The following is a 19,566-nucleotide window of genomic DNA, read 5'->3' as shown; positions in this document are numbered from 1 at the left end:
GGAGATTGCATTTCTTGATGGGAATGCTGTAGAGAAGAGTCCAGCCTTGACTCACCCCTTGCTGGATAAAAATCAGCATCAAGTCTGTGCTTTGGTACAACTTTCACTGTAGGACATTGCATTGCTGCATTTAAATGATTTCTTCCTCTCAGTAATCCCATCAAACTCCTTCACAATAGGGACAGAAGTAGACTGTGGGCTCCTGGACAGACCTGGCTGCCAGGTACAGAACCTTGGCAGTGGGGCAGCGTTTTCTTTCTCACTGCTGTGGATCCATCTTTTTCTCATTTGCTAATTGAAATAAACTGATCCTCCCAAAACCACATACCTGGACTGCACTTTTTGTACAAAACATTCTGCCCTTATAAATTAATGACCTGAAAAATATCTCTTTTTTTTTAATATAAAATATTTTTTTCCATAAGGCAAGGAGACATTGTCAGAGAAGGATTGAGGATGAAATGTTTGGTCATCTTTTGTGTGTAAAGGCCAGTATTTTTCCTGGATGAAAATTTGAAAGTGTTTGGTGTTGCAAAAGGCAATATTGATTCCAGCAGGAGCTTACTGGTGATGGAAATGGAAGGGAGAGTAACCAAGTATGTCAACTAGTCTAATATGAAATGAAAGTTCCAAATATATATCTTTTAAGCCCATATTACTACTAAGAGACAACTAATATAGACTGCCTTTATGTAGGGCCTTCCAGATGAGAATCTTGTTATTATCTCTGGTTGTCTAATATATTCCAAAGCACAATTGATTTTTAAATCCTTTGGTTAGAAACATTGCAGTAATTTTTAAGTCATGCGCTGCTGTATATCAGGGAAGGACATATATTCACACAGAGACTATAATTTTATTTAGTAGCCAGGCAGTCCTGCTTTATTGCACTGGTGACTCACTATTTTCCTGAGCAACTATGGAACTTGGCAGTTCAACTTCTCTTTCAGACAACTGAAAAATTTAGGATGTGTAATGTGTACTTGACTTGGCAATTAATTTCACAAAGAATAAAAACATGAGCAAAGAAGAAAATGAATGCAAGCCCCTCTGGAGTACTGCCTGCCTCAGTTCCCTGCTCATTCCAGTGGAGTAGAGACATTGGAGTTGAAAGCTCTGATATTGCCTTCAATGGGGATGGGCAGGGACTAGGATATCCTGCATCCCTTCACAGTTCACAGTATCCCTTCACAGTTATTTAGAAAGAGATCTGAGGAACACCTGCACCTCCAAACTCCTCCACACCATGACCAAATGCAGCTCTTCAATAAATGAACTCTGATCTCTGAGGAGGCCTCGATTAAAGAAGATGATGCAGGAGGGACCCAGGTGCTGCTGGCACGAGCAGCCTTTCCTTGTGTCAGAACTCAATTTGTACTGCTTTGTGAGTCAGATGTGAACCCAGAGGATGGAAAATACTTGACATTTCCATTAGTCTGAGCAGCAGAACCCCCTTTCTTTTTGTTGTAGCTGGTATTTCATACTGAGTATCAGAGTCATGCAGCTTGGGAAAACTTAACTGAGCTTTTTGGGGTTTTGCTCTTTTCCTAAATTTTTATTCCTTTTACAGCAGAACAAAAATATAAATATTGAAAAGAAAGGCTTAATTATTGATAGTCCATAAGTTAAGTGAGCCTCATGATTTCAAACTTTGACACGAACTGTAGGATGGTTTTGCCTTGTCTCCTACATTGTGCTGCTGTACTTCCTCCTTTGCCCTCAAATGTACATCCCAAGGACTCCTGAGAGCTACATTTTTCCAAGATATCAGGGTACCAAGGGCGTGGGTGCATTTAGACTTAACACTTGGAAAACAATCCAACTCCCACTGAAACCCGTGATTAGCTGGAGTGAGGATTACAGGATTGTGGGTTTTTTACATGTTTCCTTTTCCAAGGAAATATGTCCTTCTCTGCATGTCACACATGTACCTGATATGCCACAAGGCTGGGAGCTTGTTAACACAGGTGTTTTTCCTTTGGTTTTCTTTTGTGATTATGCAGATTATTGCTTACCAGCCCTATGGGAAGTCCGTGGATTGGTGGGCGTACGGTGTGCTGCTCTATGAGATGTTGGCGGGCCAGGTAAGATTCACCCTCCTGTGCTTGCTGTGACCTCCTCCTGCACTCCAAGGCTGCTGTTTCAAGGCTCCCTAAAGGTTTAGACCATTACAGGATAGGACTGAAGTCTTTCATTCTGCTGTTATCTCCTTGTACTCTCGACTGACTCAACTGAGAATGTATTTAGGCTTTAAGCTCTTTATGTTGCACCCACATAATCAAGCTCTGCCTTTGAATACAGCTCCTTTGTACTGCAATAATGTTATTAATAGCCATCTTCAGAACTGAAAGGGAGACACTTGAGCATAAAAATGCATGTCAAGTGGAAGAAATACCATTTAGTAGTTTGAAACCACAGGGAAGCATAATAAGAGTGTGTGTATAAGCTCTGCATTGCAGTTAAGTCCCAAGAATACAGTTCTTGTACTGTATGCCCTGAGGGTAAAATATGGGTCTCAGCACTTAGCAGTCTTCTCAGTTACAGACCCCTCATTCTGCAAAGTTAATGAGAGGCTGCTCTCTGAGTCACTTGGGGAGGGAAACAACACTGTGCAGCAGCAAATGGCAGAGAAGTACCAACTTTAAGGAATTCTATGAGTCTTGAGTTGAAAAAGATTCCTGCAATTGGCTTTCGGTGAGTGTTAGCTAAAGGTAGGCATTTCCCAAGCTTAAAACATACACTTGAAACAAATGCCTTTAAGAGTTTCTCTGCAAAATTCCAGTGGACATTTTAAAAGTTTCAGTGTGTAGCAATTGCAGCTGTTTACAGGCTGAATTGCAAATATTGGCCATCTGAATGCTTTGGAGAAAAGGCGATTTACCATTAGCTGGGCGTTGCACAGGGCCCATATCCTGGGGATTTATCCTACCCCTGTATTTTAAAATATAGTGCAGGCCTTCCTTGTAATAGTCTCAGAAGCAGAATCTACAGCCATGACATAAAACAAACTGGAGTTTAACTGGAATTGAGTGAGGAATGGATATACTTCAGCACAAGGTAATTGAAAGTTAGTCTCCAAACTTCACCCTCTGAAGTTATTTTGCCTGTCTGGTGCACAGTAGCTTTAAAAACTGATTAAAGCTGATCACAAAGATAATCCTGCAGACATTTCATTAACCTGGCTGCCATTCTGGGGACAGAAATGAACATTTCTCCTTGATTTTAATCTGAGACTGTCAAACAGTAAGCTTCTGGGTCAGCAGATATCCAGGCTGCAGATGGCTGTGAGTTTGGTGTGCATTCCTGGACAAGGAGCACTGCTGTGTACTGATCTCTTTGGGCATGGTATTGTCATATCATATAGTAAAAAGTGGAGAATTTAAAAGCATGAGAAGGAAAACTCAAGTTACTCAATTGTGACTTATTTTCAACAGCCTCCATTTGATGGGGAAGACGAAGACGAACTTTTCCAGTCCATAATGGAGCACAATGTTTCCTACCCAAAATCGCTGTCCAAAGAAGCTGTCTCCATCTGCAAGGGGGTGAGATAAAATTTTATGTATCATTAAATTCCTTTTTGGCAATCCTTGTGAATAGCTGGGTTTTGCCTGGTTTTGACACAGCACTGTGCTATTTTAAAGTGCAACTTCTGTCAGGCAGTGCTGAGCTGTGTTGTCACTTGGTGTCACTGGTAAGTGCTGGGCTCTTCCTGCTGTGCCTTCTTGTTTTATGGAAAGAACAAATGTCAGAATCAGTAGCTGCCAAGTCCAAAGCAGGATTTATAAACAGGATGATGGTGTGAAGAGTCTCCTCCTGCTTTGCCTCTCGACCCACGGCAGCACAGCCCCAATTGTGCAGGGTGAGATTTCTCAGCTTGGATAGAGATCCTCCATTGAGTCCTCAGCCCAGAATGCCTAATGACAGGATCAGAGCACAGGAGTTTAGCAGAATCCTTTTTAAATGTAGGTGAAGATGAGCTTATGTGAAAATCTTTAGCATAAATGGAAGGAAATAGTGGGGAAATCCTGACCCAGTGGTACCTGTGTGGCCTAAAATTGGTCTTAGATTCTAATTTTTTTTTTTTTTTTAATTTGGAGGAAAATAATAGATTTGGCTTCAGGGGGTTAGCTTAGGAAAAAAGAATTCATTTGAATTCATTTGATTCCATGTGATTCTCCAGAGCACAATCAGTCTGCAGCTTTTCCAATCCAGCGTCTGTAATGGTTTATTTGATGTCTGACATACACTGATAAAATACCACTGCACTTAGTTAATTTGATATTTACATTCTTCCCATCCTTTGCAACCATTTATGGAGTATTATACATGGGCTCGATATTAGTTCCTTGAAAATCATCAAGGAAAAGAAAAGGTGTTTAGAACAAGAAGGTAAAATGAAAGACCTTGCTAATTTTGGAGCTTATCCCAGTGTCAACGTGCTGGCCAACGTAAAATAAACATGGTGTATTTTTGTAAAGTACATTCAGATTGATGCCTTGCAGTGACAATCACATATTCAAACAGCACAGTCTGAACTTGATGTAATTGCCCTGCTTTCAGCTCCCCTGTTCGCTGCTCTCTGGGTGCTCACGCCAAGGGAGGGCAGAAAGCTAAAATTACCCTACACTGTGAGGTTTAAGGGCAAATTTCTGTGATACTAACATGTTCTTCATCTGCATTAAACTGAAAAATTAATCTCAGGTTTCAGTGGGAATTCTTCCTGAGCTGAGAAGTCAATATGAGAAAGCTTCTGACCCTTGCAGTCAGTGGTACCTCAGCAATCCTAGGACTGGGCACCACTGGGCAAGACAAACATGCCCACTCGGCTCTTGGAATTGATTTGTCTGCTTGACTTCCATTCCACTGATGGAGAGTTTGTTGGGTTTGGTAAATGCAGCAACTTTGGAAAGAATTAAAACTACTGGAATCAATACTCCCATTTTCTTTTATCACCTACTGTTAAAGCAAGGGGATTGGAGCAGATAACAAAAAAGGGAAAGTTGCTGTTAATCTTGAAGAAGGCTGTGATTCCTGCCCAGTGCACAGCCACTTGCCAAACCTGCTTAGAGCCACTTTTATTTTAGGTTCAAAATTGGAATCAGATCAACTCAACATTTGGAAGGAGACTAAAGTGGTAAAGCTGAGGTTTTAAGATCTGTTGAGGTATCACTCCCAGCAGTACATTAATCATATATAATTTGTAAAAGAGCTTTAAAAAGTCCCCACAAGAGTTTAAGGCTACATTGCACAATTCCCAGTGTACACACCAATTGGAAAATGCTGAGGAACTTGCTAATTAGGGAGCACATTAAAATTTCTAAGCATGCCAGGCTGGTGGGTTTGGGGCTGGTTTTTTTCCCCAAGTTTATTTAATCTCTGTGACTGGATATAGTATTGACCAGGATGTCATTAAAAATGCAAGGGAGGAAACACAAATTAGATGTTGTCAGCTGGGTGCCAAAGAATTGGAGGCTCTGTAATGAAATGTCTTGAACAAGCCCCAGAAAAATGAAATGGGAGGGGGGGGGTTGTACTTCATACAGCTTTAGTGCATTGGAATTTATGATGTTTAATTGATTGTTGAGATTGGGGAGGAGCTGTTCTGGAGTTCTGTAAGACTAAACTGAGAGACTGGAGGTGAAATTCAGGAGTGAGTTGTGAGCCAACAGGGATGGCAGCATGTCCTGGGCACCACCTGGACCTCCAGCAGCAACCTCTGCCCAGTGCAAAAAATTTCCCTGGTTCAGCCCCTAATTTTGCTGCTGGTTTGCTGTCTCCGGTGATCAAAAAAGAAATTTCTTCAAAAAATTAATTTTAGCTTTTCAAAACAATTTTATTAGCAGTGTGTATCTTCAGGAGAGGAGCAAGAGCATTGCAAGCAAGGCAAAGTCCCTCTCACTTTCCTTCCAGCATTAAACTGAATCATTTGGTGTTTTCTTCCCAACAGCTAATGACTAAACATCCTGCAAAACGCCTTGGCTGTGGCCTGGAAGGTGAAAGAGACATCAGGGAACACGCTTTCTTCAGGAGAATTGACTGGGAAAAGCTGGAGAACAGAGAGATTCAGCCACCTTTCAAGCCTAAAGTGGTGAGTGAGATGCCAGGTCCTTCCCTCACTAACTGTGCCTGCAGCCCTGCTCCCCGTGGGGTGAGATTGCTGCTGGGGCTGCAGGTCTGGGCCACAGCTAAAATGAGGCAATTTGATAAGGGCAGACCTGTCTGTGAGCCTGCTCGTGTTTGGCCCCATGTGCCATGAGCCAGGGAACTCCTTGCCTTGCAAAGAAGCCTCTCAAGTGGTTTGATGGTCACACACTGCATGAGGAGCTGAAAACAGGGAAAATTGGCACACCCACATCAGCCACTTGAGACTGGTAATAAATGTGGTTAACAACTGTCTCCTCTGAGCAACATCTAAAGTCAGGATCTGACTGAGGGATTTGGATTAGAGGGGTGAATTTCCTCCATGGTTGGCTGCCCAGCAAAGGGGGTTTTATTCCCCATCCTACAGCGATGTCTGCTCAGTTTGTAAGAGTAATCCCTGGTTTATTTTCCATGATTATTACTGGTTTGCACACATCTATCTACAGGAACATTTTAGAAATCCAAGCAAGTGGAAAGATGTCCTTACCCTGAGAGCTGTTTGCATAATAGAATTGGAAGAGCTTTGCTTGTTGAGCCAGAATTTCTTTCAGCATGTACTGTGCTTTATTGAAGGCAAAGGGAAGACTTTTCACATAAGAATGCAAGCTTTGGGGAACAGCTGTAAATTTTTATGTCCTAACATTGAATCTTTCTCTAACCCTTTTATTTTTCAGCTGAGAATCCTGGCTGGCTTTATTCTCAGGTGTATGGTGACTGGTCTGTACACTGATTCATTTGCCAGTACAGACAATCAGTGAGGTATCACAAACTAATGAACAGAGGGACGCCAATACTGGAATTATTTTTCACTTTTTTCATACAAATGACTTTTTGACATCACCAGGAGGAGGGTTGCAGCTGAGAAGGGTGTTTAGTGCTAAGGGAAATACCTTTTTGCTATGGTGTGGATTTTGCATGCAGGGAAGGGTGTAAATAAGTGAAGAACTTGGGTGATGCTGCCAGCCCTGCCCAACCCAGAGCTGGCTGTGCAAAAGGGAGCTGCTCTTTAGAGCATATTTTATGGAAGATTTTTTTATTACATGGTTCTCAAGTCAAATTTAAAGCTGATCATAAAGCAGATCTACCTTCACATCTGTAAGTTTTATTAGCTCGGGAGATGAGTGCTTAGACTCTCCTTGAAGTTAAAAGTAACTTCAGCACGAAGGTGCTAAAAGCTTTAAGTGTGGTGTGGTTCCATCACAGCTCCCTGGCAGATCTTGGCTCCTCCTCAGAGCAGCTGTTCTCTGTCTCCCTGGTTATCATGACCTGGTTTGTTTGCACAGGCTGCTATTAAAATACACCGAGGCGGATTCACACAGAGCCCGACTCTCCCAGACAAAAATAACTTAAAACCCAAGTCTAGTATTTACATACCCAATGCACAACTCATTTATGGTGATTGCTGATTCTATTTATATCAGTATCATACAATTATAGAATCGTTAAGTTGGAAAAGACCTTCAAGATCATCGAGTCCAACCATTATCCCAGAACTGCCAAGCCCACCACTAATCTGTGTCCCTAAACACCATATCTACCAACCTTTTAAATCCCTCCAGAGATGGATATTGATTTTAGAAAGCAAGAAACATGCCACCCTTAATCTGTTTGAAGATATGGATGTATTTATAGGCTTTCTTTGGGGTGGGTTTTTGCAGGAAACCCTTGTTGGTGCATCTTCTCTAGGAAGCGCCTTCCTGCAGGAATAATCCTGCTGCTTCCACAATCCTTACTCAAACATAGAGATGCAGATTTTGGGTCAGCAGGTGGGTGCTGTAAATACTATGTTCCCTTCCAGATTGACATTTCACAGGTTATAGGCACAGAATGATTACTTGGCAAGAAGGACATTTTCCTCGTATTTCCAAGTTTAGGAGTTTGAGGAGTCCTGTCATTTCAGTTGTATTCTAATACTGCATTAATGTTCACAATAGCAGTGCAACTCTTTAATGTGAAGACAAATACATAGTTGAAGATGCAAATTTATTTATAAGTTACTATATTTTCACCTAAAGTATACTCATATCTCATGTGATTTATTTCTTAGCCTCTACTAGTATAAGCAATAGTGAGAGACCTAATGGACTCAGGAACTTTGGTTTCAATATCCAGCTTGTTTGAATACTTTCCACTTGCTGAAAAAAAGAAGAAGAAAAAAAAATTTAAAAGAAAAAAAATCATAATTTTGTTGCAAGATGATGCTTATCCATAGGACAACTTTTTAGCAAAAACTTTCCTTTATAGCAATAACCCTTTTGTGGCTGCTCTGAGCTGGCTGTTGTGCCTCTAAATTAATTTGATTTAATTTGGGGATACATTGACTATCATGTCAATGATTCAGAGGTTTTTCCCTGTCAAAGTTCAGCTCTTTCCATTCTTGTTCTCCAGAGATTCTGTCCCAAAATGCAGAGGCTCAGGGGCACCAGGGCATTCGATGAGTGGTGCAGAACCCTGGGTGGAGAAAACAGAGCCCCGTTAGCTTGACCATGGTGCAGTGTCCCTCTGCTTGTGTTCTTCCAAGGCTGGACGAGTGTCCTTTGTGAGCCCTGAGAATGTGCTCATTGTCTGAAATAGGAAACAATGTGTGCCTGAGGCAGCAGAAGTTCTTTGCAGCTCAGCTCAGATGGCAGGTCCAGCCCAGCACCTGCCAGGTGCTTTGCAAGAAGGTTGGAAATGGTGGCTGGGCTGTTTCCAGGAGAGCCAAACCTCTCACCCTGAATCCCCTCAGTGGGCCCCTCTCCAGTGCATCATCCTATAAGTGCACAGATTTACTCGTGTTGCATTAATTCAGAAAAAATCAATATTTAGTATTGGTCTATTGTACAAGAGTTATTCTGCCCTTTCCGAGTTATCCTTTGAGTCTGAAGATAGTAATGCAATGTTACCCTTCCTATCCACATGCAGGGATGTTGAAGGGATGGACAGAGAGGAAAGGGTCAGGAACAACAGGAAGAAACATTCACTGCCTCTATCACACACCTGCTTTGTCCGAAGATCTGTTACAGTAGTTCTGAGATGAGCACATTTACCAGTTTCCTCCTCACCTCTCCACAATATTCAATGCCTCATTTTCCTGAAATATTCATTTTTTTCTTGCACACAAATTAATTTCATTCTGGTACCACCTTTCTATTTTTTAGCATGCCTCTGATCATTCTTTCCTCCTTATCAAGTGTTTTCTGCATTCCTCAAAACTCTTCTTTCTACAAGCCTAGTTTCTTTTGTTTTCTGTTCTGAAGGAGTTGCGCTCAGGCTGTGGCTGTATTTAGCCCCCTTCTTGGCTGGGCTTTGCCAGAAAATGAGTCTCTTATGAAAATAAAGGAGGAAACCTGTGACAGCAAGTTTTGTAACAGGGACCTGTCCTGGGATGTGCTCCCTGCCCAGCCCTCCTGCCATGCCGAGGACTGAGACCCTGCTGTCATTTATGAAATTACAGGAGTTTGTAGGCTGTTCAGTGGAGACTCAAAGCATATAAATGAATTGCATCAAGCTTTTTGCAGATCATAAAGGAAACAGAGACTAACACGAAAAATTTAATTTTGTATTGTAGGGCTTTTAAAAAGAATGAAACAACTTGACAAAGAAAGTATCTCTTGCCAACAAAGGTTTATAAAAATATTTCCTTTTTCCTTTTGTATCCCAGTAATTCTGAATATTTAAGCCTCTTTATCTCATCACCTGATGCTGATGGATGAAACCTTTCTGACTGCTTTTCATCAGGATCCAGCTATTAAAACTTCTGTGTCTGTCTGGGATTTTTTGTCAAAATATCTGAAAATAAAATTTTCTCTCAACTACTCATATCTTATGGAAGGAAAGCCTTGCATGTATCCTGACAACTCTGCCAATGTATTGCTGCCTTTGTTCAGCCTTTTTTCTGTTTTTCTCTTTCCTTGCAGTGTGGCAAAGGGGCTGAAAACTTCGATAAGTTCTTCACACGAGGACAGCCGGTGTTGACGCCTCCAGATCAGCTGGTCATTGCCAACATAGACCAAACAGATTTTGAAGGGTTCTCTTACGTCAACCCCCAGTTTGTGCACCCCATTGTAGAAAATGTAGTATGAAACAGCAGAACAAATCCCACCGTGGGGAACAGTTGTAACCCTACAATTTTTAGGCTTTTGCCTTGTTGATTCCATTTGGGCCTGGAAATTGTAGGGTTAGAGGGTGTAAGATGAGGGAAGGGCCACTTAGTCAGGATTTGGGCTTTGCAACAGCAATGTTGTCTTAACAGGAGATAAATTAGTGTACGGTGCCCACTTTTTCTTCTAGAAGTCGCCACTGACTTGTTGAAACTTACCCATGTTTTGGTACGTTCTATTTTTGTAACTTCCCACCGTCCTTTTGCTCTCTTTTCCACTCTGTTATGTTGGAAAAAAATCTAACACGTGGTCTGAATGAGAAGCCACCTCGAGTATTTATTCCATGGGGGCAGATGCCAGGAGGTGGGAACATCCTCCCCACACACCCCGGAGACTTCAGAGGCAGCGGCAGCACCAGAGACTGAGCAGGGTCAGCTCTGGGGGCAGAGGCATTGCAAAAACATGGCTGAAAGTGTTTGGAAAATATGGCAGGAAAAAAAAAGTTGGGAATGGGTGGGAGGGGGTATGAAATCAAATTAGACCCTGAGGCTTGGCAAACTGATCCTGTAAGATCCCAAATAAAAGTGCTCGGGTGGTGGCCACATCTCTAGGATTTTTGCTAGGAGTAGCATGTGGTAAACTCAAGGGTGAAATTTTGTCTTTACTAATAATAATAATAGTAATAATTTTAATAATACTTTTGTGAATTTTAATCTCCATGAGATTATTCTGTGATCCAGGGTGCCATTGTCTGTTCAGTTGGTTTAATTTACACCACTCCTCATTTACTGTTAACTGGTTCTAATACCAATATTTTACTATAAAATTTATTAACCTGGAATGTAAAACAAAACTGTAATTCCTTAAATCTTATTTACATGTGTTTATTTATAGTCTGCAGTGTAGGGCAATAAATTGAAGAAAGCATTATGTGTACTAAATTAACAAAAAATGCAGCCCCAAGTGACTTCCTGATTTCTCCAGAATAACTCATGAAAAGCAAGTGAGATTTAATCTTAAATAATCAGTTTTAATTCAGAAAACTTTGGGCTGTAGAATAATCAAGCCTGAAAGAAGCAGCACCTAAAACTCGTTTTATTGATAGAATGGAATTTAATACATTTTACATATGTTTCATGCAATGAATTTTGCATGTTTAGTAATAACTCTTAATAATAAGGGTTAATAATAAGCAGGTCTATATTATTGACATAATCATATCAAGCATAAAGAGTATTATAAAAATTTTATAAAACAACATGTGCTTTGTTTGTGAAAGTTCTTGTTCTGAATGACACCGTTTAGATTTAGCTAAATGTTTTCTTGCTATTGTTTTGATTTTTACTTTAGGTTTTGAATATTGTTACTGGCTTAGGGTAAAATCTCTTTTTTTTTAAAGTAGGTATACTTTTAAATAATAATTGCTACCTGCAGGTTTTTTACGAGGTTCAAATAGGCTTTCATTTCACATCTGCTTATTACTTGCAGAGAAGGAAATAGACTTTATTTGCAATGATGAACACTGTAATTAATACAATCTTCTCCTCTCCTATCACTTAGATAAAAAATTTTGATATTTCCTCTTACAACTTACCAGAAGATATTAACTCAAATATCAGTAAATAATGTTTTGTGCATATTTTGGTTTTGTTACAGCATGTAAAATAGTAGTTGGTGCATTTCCCTTTTTTTTTCCCTTCTGCCTTGATCCCATTAGCAGCCACAGGCACTTTTTGTCTGTCAGATGTGCATGATGATGCCAGAAGCATGATGTCTCTGTTGCTGCATGCAGACTGATTACAATTTTTCCAGCATGTGAACATATTCAAAAAGTAAGATATTTGCCATAAAAGACTTCAATTTATACTAGATTATGTAATGGGGTGGGGCAGGAGGGGAACCTACTTTCTAATCATCTTTTATGATAATAAAACACAGAACCTGTGCCAAAGATTCTGTCAGAAAGATCCAATCCTGCCAAGTGGTAGCCAGAGGGGTGGGTTGGACCTCGGGGGGTGACCTGGGTGAGTTGGGCAGTTTTGAGGGAAACGTGGTTGGATGTGATGGACGACTGTGTTGAGCTTCTGCACCTGCAGAAAACCTATTGGAAAACGTGGGTTTGGGGCCAGGATGTGCAATCTCCATACTTCAGGAGTCCAGTTGTTGCCCTTAGTCCTTTTGTACCCCCAGCTCCCACAAGGAGCATCTTGGAGTGATCAAACCCTGACATTTCAAGATGTGGCTCACGAGGGGCATTGGCCAACTGACAGGAACTCAGATCGTTGCCTAAACAAGCAGGACTCCAAACTTTTCAAACATTTTAGGAGTAAAATTTTTAAACTTTTCTGTGTCAAATATGTTGTCAGCCAAGACTGGGAGTTCATTTTCTCCTTTGTGTATTATATACTTCAAAAACTATGGTATTCACCATAAAGCATGTGGCCTAGTGCAGCATTCATTACTTCGTTCTCTTTTTTTTCTGAATATTATTAGCCTGCCAACATTTAGTAAAATCTGGGTACCATGCTGTAGAAGACAATAGATTGAATTAAGATAAAAGATTACTGAGTCTCAGATTTTAATAAAGAAGGGACTCTTAGCTATGCCAGTCTGCCAAGAGGTGCCACTGTGCTTGTTTTAAGAATGTGAAGTGAAAAAGACACTTTTGAATAAGGAAAATACTGGGAGAAATACCAGCACACAGGTCTGGGGAGTAAGCAAAGCAGAACACAGGCGGAATTGAACCAAGCCAGGAACCAGGCAGGAGATCCCCTGGGTAGATGTTCTCACAGTTCTGTTTTCCTGATGAAATCTCAGTTGTCCAGGGAAGTCCCATTGCTGGCACAGCTGTGACAGTCAGTGCTGTTCACACCAGGACATGGCATCATGGGGCTGGTCTGACACTGGGACAGAGCCAGTCTGACGCTGGGACAGAGCTGCTCATCTTCTGGCTACTTCTCATAACCAGTTTCTTCAGCCCTTGTGTTTGTCTCGCAGTTTTTCTGATGTAGAAGCAGAAATTCCTCTTTAACGTCATTACCTCAGGTCCCCGGGCTTGTGACATCTGTGTTGTCTTCTGGAGGTTTCTGAAACACTTCAGAAAAAGGTACTGTGAACTCATGGATCCTGCAGGAGCAAGGCAGGGTTGGATAAGGCAGGGATTAGTTGTGTTACCTGTCACTGCTCTTCCTGGTGCCCTCACATGTGAAGGCTCATGCTCTGACCTTTCCCAAGAACTCCCACTGGCTGCTCAGAATCCAGAAATTTATAATGGCAAGGAAAACCTGAAGTATCCGGCCTGAATTTTCATCTGTTTTTTAGAGTCAGATGTTATTTATATAATATTTTTCACAAGATTTGGTTTTCTAGAGAACATGTATCAACAGAAGGAGAGGGATTAGAGCTGCTTCTCTTTCACTTGTGTTCAATAGCAACTGTAATCCCAACACCCACATTACCACCAAGATTCCCAAAAAGCAAATTGAAAATTGTACTGCACTGAAGCTGGGGTGGAAGTTTTGGGAACTGCATTTCCATCCCTATGCTTGAGTCCCAGATTGTTCCAGGGCAGCCCCATTCCTGCCAGGGGAAGGCACAGGTCTGCCATGGAAAACTTCCAAGGGATTTTCAGGGATCAAATGGGACTTAACTGGCTCCTAGGCAAATTCCTTATTTGGGCATCTGGGTGTTTTTGTGCACCTTTGAGTCACCAGAGCAGGGTGGTGGGATTCCAGGACAACCATTTCACCTACTGGCCAGGCTTGGTGCTATGAGCAAGGCTGGCACATACATGAGAAGGAGAGAGCATATTCCCGTAATAAAATACTCCTTCTTAATCCAGTTTGGAGGAGAAATGCAATTTAGCTTTCTGATCCTTCATTCTTTCCAGAAATACAATTGAATTTCCTTTTACAAGCTGAAGAAAGTTCTTCTGGAAATCAGCTGTTAGTTTAAAAAAAACTCATCACGTCTGAATGCTGTTGGCTTTGAAATCCATCATGTCTTTTGGGGTGAATCCAATTCAATAATGCTGGGCTTCTATAAAATTAATAAGGTCGAGCAAGAGAAGAACTTGTCTTCTAGCTGGGAAGATGACATGTCCAAGGATGGAGTGGTACCACTTGCAAAGTGTTTTCTGAGCCAGTGCCTCTGGATGCAATCCCAGTTAAATGCCATAGGAGACACATGCAGTGAGCACGGGGGGCGGATCCTGCTTAGCATGCAAAGCATAGCATTGGAAACAATAATAATAATAATAATAATCCAATAATAAAGCTTTGATGCAAGTAGAAAGCATATTTACAGTATATCGAGTTTACAGTGGGCTTTCGGACCTTCTGGAAATATTTAATGTGATTTTCAGTTCTTTCAGTCATTAGCATAAGTTATTGTACATAGGTTTTTAGTCTCTTTGCAAATGTGAGCGTGGGCTGTGTTTGATGTGTCCCCTCAGTAGGTGGGCACTGAGCTGCCAAGTAGTCAAAAAGCAGACAAGCTAAAAAGCACTTTTTTTCCTCGGCCCCACACTTGTAGATGGGATCTGAAATAGCTGAGTTGCAGAAATAAGTACAAAATAATTAAGATTTGACTCCATAAACATGCACGATTCCCTCACTGTGCCAGTAGCAATTGGGAATTAAAGAGCCTTATCAGGAATAATCATCATGCACTACAACCTTGAGAGGGAGAGGGCCACTTGTTAAACTCTCTGTCTCAGTTACCTCATCTGTAAAATGGGGGTAACAATACTTACTGACCTCACAGGGAGCGGTGAGGACTTCTTAGGCAATGTTTCTAGTTCACTTTTAACCTGAAAAGAGTTGTGTAAGTATTATTATAATTTTTAATATTAAATCAGCTTCTTGGATTCACATGGTACTGCTGGCTATACCATGCTGTTTCTACTTTTTTATAGAACTTTAGTAACTCTGCTGAAACCATTTAAAGAGAAATAAAATCAGATCTGATACGTTTGTTACAGAATCTGGAGTCCAGCTTTTGTACCTGGAGTCAGGGTGTGGCAGGGAGTGATGCTTGCTGATGGTGTAGGTCAGCTGCACTTACCTCTTTTCCAGCTACTGAGATTTTTACGGGCAATTTAAAAATTCCATGTCAGTGGAAGTCTTAGCAGAACTGATTATTGGAGGGGGAGATTCCCTTTGGGTAAATAAAGTCAGCACAGCTGTTTTCTAGTACCGTTTTTACTGACTCCTGCTGAAGGAGGAGCTCTGTTCTTTGTGCAGCTGGTTCGTCCATTACAAGTCGATATTTTATGTTGATATTTTTATGTATTTCCGTGTTGTAAATGTGTCTTTGTGCTTTTGTTTTTCCTTGTCTGTGACACCATAGCTCAAATTTAAAAGAAAACTGCTCCAGAAGCTGTTTTTATCTTCCACTGATGTCAGTTGACCTAAATAAATAAATCAGGTCTGTTAATGATTTGAAATTGTGCAGGATGAGTAGCAACAACATTGACACTCAGCTGCCACTGAAGCTCATTTCTCACTCTGGTTACATTGGACACTCTGCAGCTGATGTTTCATTACTTTTATAATTATTAATGACAGGAATATTTTAATAGCAAGGAAAATTATGTTCCTATCTTTACAAACATTTTCCTGAGAACTATTTGAATTTCTTTTCCTTCTCTTTGAACCCCTTGAGGCAACACTGCCAAGGGCTCCGTCCTTCCAGGGTTTCACACACTCCTGGCTTGGGTCCCGAGGCACCCAGGGAGCCACAGATCACTGGGTGCTGAGTGCTTGGCCAAGAGCCCCAGTTCACTACAGATATTCATTATATTCTATGTTCATACCCACTGCTGGCCTTGGGGCAGAAAAACAATGTTCTTGCAGGGGTAATAAAAATTTAATCTATGGCTCATTCCCTACCAAGCCTTTCATTTATTCACTCCTGTATTATCAAAATGAGTGTAAAAAATGCCAATTTCAACAAAATGAAGCTCATTGACTCTTTTTAAAATGTGCATTTCCCAGCACTCTGTGGTTTTGCACAGGAATACAGAGAACACCTGTTCTCAAATGACTCTATGTTACTTTAATGGGTTTTTTAAAATATGGACTAATCCCACCTTGAACTCATTTGTATTTTAAATATTATTTTAAGACTCAAATGTTGTATTTATACAGAGGAGAACATTATTTATTTTCATATTGTTTATCTTCAAGATGCTACCAGAAAATTTGGAAAGGCCATTCATTTTTCAAAAGATTTAAAAACCAAAACCAAACATTGGAAGTGTAGTGGGCAAGACTGATGTACAAATTACAGCATCTTTTTTTTTTGTTTCATAATTCACAGTATCTTCAATCTTTGTTTGCATGAAATGCTTTTGTTAAGTATAATTGTAGTTTCAAAGCAAGTGTGTATCAATAAAAATACTGATCATTACTTTTGTGAGAGTTTGGTCTGCCTTTATGAAATTTCCTTTCAAAATTGACTCCCCCAAGGCCAGAGGCTGCAGAGAGGTTGGTGGGATCAGCCACAGAAGTTGCCCAGTCTGGACCTTGATTCTTAATTCAGGCACAGAATTTTAACCTGGGCTCATTTTTAATCCTTGTTAATGAATCAAGAGGAAAAAAAAGGCTTAACTGGGGAAAAGATATATCTGGAAGAGAATTTCTATGTGCTGACCTCGGTGGTGCTGGGCTGCTCCAGGCGTGGGTGCCACAGGGAAATACAGCCCCAGGAGCCAAATGAGGTCTCAGATTGGAGGGTCTGGTTCAAAGCTTGATGTGAGACTGGTGCTGGAGGGATGTGCCCTCCTTAGGAGCAGCCAGACCCAAGAAAACTCAAATTCAATTTGTCACTTTGAGTGTGTGAGTTCTGGATGGTTCATTCCACCCCCTGCCGCTTCTTCCTGGAAAGAGGGGCTGTTGCAGTGATTAATGACCCTCAGGGACCCTCCTTTGTAATGCAATATCTGGTTTAGCACTCCTGAGGGACAGGACACGACCTCCCAGTTCCACCAGCCATGTTCACCCCACGTCCACCAGCCTCGTTCACACTGACATGGTTTGTTTTCAAAACTCGAAAGCAATGTCCAAATATTGTGACAACTTGTCAGACAACTCCCTTTCCTGCCTGCTCTCGCAGGATTGAACCTCATGCTAATTCAGTTATTGGGTTCGTTTAGTTTGTAGAAGTCTGGCTGAGTTTGCCCAAAGGAATGGTTGAAATTCCAGGTTTTTTCCCAAAGAGTCAGTGTTTCCAGTCCACTACACATCTGTCATCCAATGTGCTCAGCTTCTGAAGCCCATGAACACATCTCAGACCTTGGGAGCTTTCTGCAGAGCAGGACAGGGACTTTGGGGAGGCATCACTGCCCTGAGCTCGTGGACACAAAGTTGGTGCCTCCAGGGCAGGAGGAAGTGGGTCCTCAGCTCTCCATTTTGCCAGAGCTGCATCTCCAGCTCCTGGGCTGGGCAAGATTTGTGGCCAAACCACCACAGTGCCCATCCATGGGGCCACTGGCTTTTGGAGTGAGAGCTTGGACATGAATGAACCTCTGAACACTCTCCTTGGGGAAAGACAAGCCTGGTGGAGGTGTGGGTGGCTGGAGATGGACTCACAGGGGTGGGAAAGCCCCTGGCCACCCCATGGCCACACTCTGCATCGGTGGTCTCATGAGCAGGACAATCCCCCAGCTCCCAGCAGGATGAGTCAGCTGTCACAACAGGGTGGTGAGAGCCTGCGTGGGCTGCTCTGGTGTGAGGCTCAACACTGTGACAGGGTGGGAAAAAGGGGAAAAGATCTATAACAGTGCATCTTTGTTTGACTTTTTCTAAGCAGGCAAGATTAGGCTGGTGGTTCTGGGAAGAATGAAGTGTTAAAAGCTTCTGCAGGAGAGGCTGAAGCTCTCCATGCCTGCCACAGCCGTGCGTGAGAGCATCTCCATCAGGAATATTTCCAGCATGATAAATCACACCAAGTGCTCGTGCCTGCCTCCCCCAGCCCCAGCCTCTCTTTAGAGATTTGGGTATTTGATTCAGAAATCTCAGAATAGTTTTGCAGAGCTGGTGTGTGAGCTGCAAATAAAACCAGCTCCTCTGAGAACAGCTTGGGTAGCTGAAATGATGACTGCATTAATTACCACGAGGTAATTATAATCCCACCTGCTCCCTGGGGAGCCATGGTAAAGCAAAGGCAAATCAATCAGGGGCCCAAATCAGGACAGCTGTTGCCATGTGTGGGTGGTTTGTCCTCAAAGGGATGTTTTCCCTGGCTGCATCTGTCACTTGTCACCTTCCCAAAGTGGTGCTGCACCCAAAGAAATTGGGGATCTGACCAGGAGATCAGCCAGTGGCAGGGCTGGACCCACAGAGTTTCCTGCAAAGGTTTATTTTTTGCCTTTTTTTTTCCCTGCTTTTCCAAAAGAAGGGCATGGAATGAGGCAGATGTCATGGGAAATGAGTCAATGCTGTCTCCTTCTCCAAGGACTTGCTGCATTTGCTGCCAGGGTGACAGTGTCAGACACCAGCTTCCACTTCCAGTGCTCATTACTGGTCCCTGAGTCAGTGCCTGCCATCCTACCCCAGGAGAGGTGGTTGCACAGTCTGATGAAGGAGAGGAAATATTTCCAAAGCCGATTTAAATCACCATACCTGGGTGAGGAAAATAAAAAGCCAAACAACCAACCCCACAGTGGAAGTTTGCTTAGAAATATTTTAGATCTTACTCTTGACCATCAAGGCTGGCAAAAATCACCCGTCTCTTCACACGCTGGCAATGAATTTTGTGTGTGTGTGTGTCAGACAGAGAGAGAGAGTTTGGTCCACATCTGTCCTATCATCTTTCCTATTTTTCCTGTTTGAGGACTTGATCCATCCCCCCTTACCTTGCTCCTCTCTTCAGAACACTCCATAAAACTCAGTGCCCGTAACAGAGAGGCTTCCTAATCCATATAAAACATTCTGTAACAATTTAAATAAAACCTCATTAAAGCTTCAACATTTTCAGTGACACCTCCAGAGAAACACTCCTTTAGCAGGATTCATTTTCTTCTCCTTCATGTGTAACTGTCTGGAACGCTGATTAGGTGGGATTTCAGGAAACATCCATCAGAAACAGCTATAAAAGCTACCAGCAAGGAGTGCAAGAGCAGAAGAAAGGAAAGGCCAGCGGTAAGAGCATCCCAAAACTCCTTGGATCAGTTCCTGGTCCTTTTGGGATAAGTCATTTAGCATTCTTGTGCGATTGACACTAACATCATTAAAAGATTGGTAATGAATTTCAGTGCTATATAAATCACACGGAAAACTATTACCCTTAATACAAGCATTATGAGGCTTTAATAATTAATGTCATCTAAACTTCTTTCCAA

General features: G+C 41.8%; 1 protein-coding gene across 4 annotated transcripts in view; it reads left to right on the top strand.

Annotated features, from left to right (window-relative positions):
• Positions 1-16,634, top strand: part of PRKCA (protein kinase C alpha) — a 146,857-nt gene extending 130,223 nt beyond the window's left edge. For 3 of the 4 annotated variants that reach the window (XM_042025491.1, XM_042025492.1, XM_042025494.1), the window contains 4 exons: positions 2,004-2,084; positions 3,435-3,542; positions 5,948-6,088; positions 10,041-16,634. In XM_042025491.1, the coding sequence (XP_041881425.1) occupies positions 2,004-2,084; positions 3,435-3,542; positions 5,948-6,088; positions 10,041-10,205 (495 nt within the window). In that variant the 3' untranslated portion in view covers positions 10,206-16,634. The other variant, XM_042025493.1, reaches the window with a different exon arrangement.
• Positions 16,635-19,566: the final 2,932 nt, after the last annotated feature.

The sequence above is a fragment of the Corvus kubaryi genome, unplaced genomic scaffold (assembly GCF_017639235.1).
Source record: "Corvus kubaryi isolate FWS band 111438036 unplaced genomic scaffold, C.kubaryi_AGA036_p1.0 37272, whole genome shotgun sequence".
NCBI classification, from domain to species: Eukaryota; Metazoa; Chordata; class Aves; order Passeriformes; family Corvidae; genus Corvus; species Corvus kubaryi.
The sequence above is the reverse complement of the archived record's forward strand: the minus strand, read 5'-3'. Positions and strand labels throughout refer to the sequence as shown.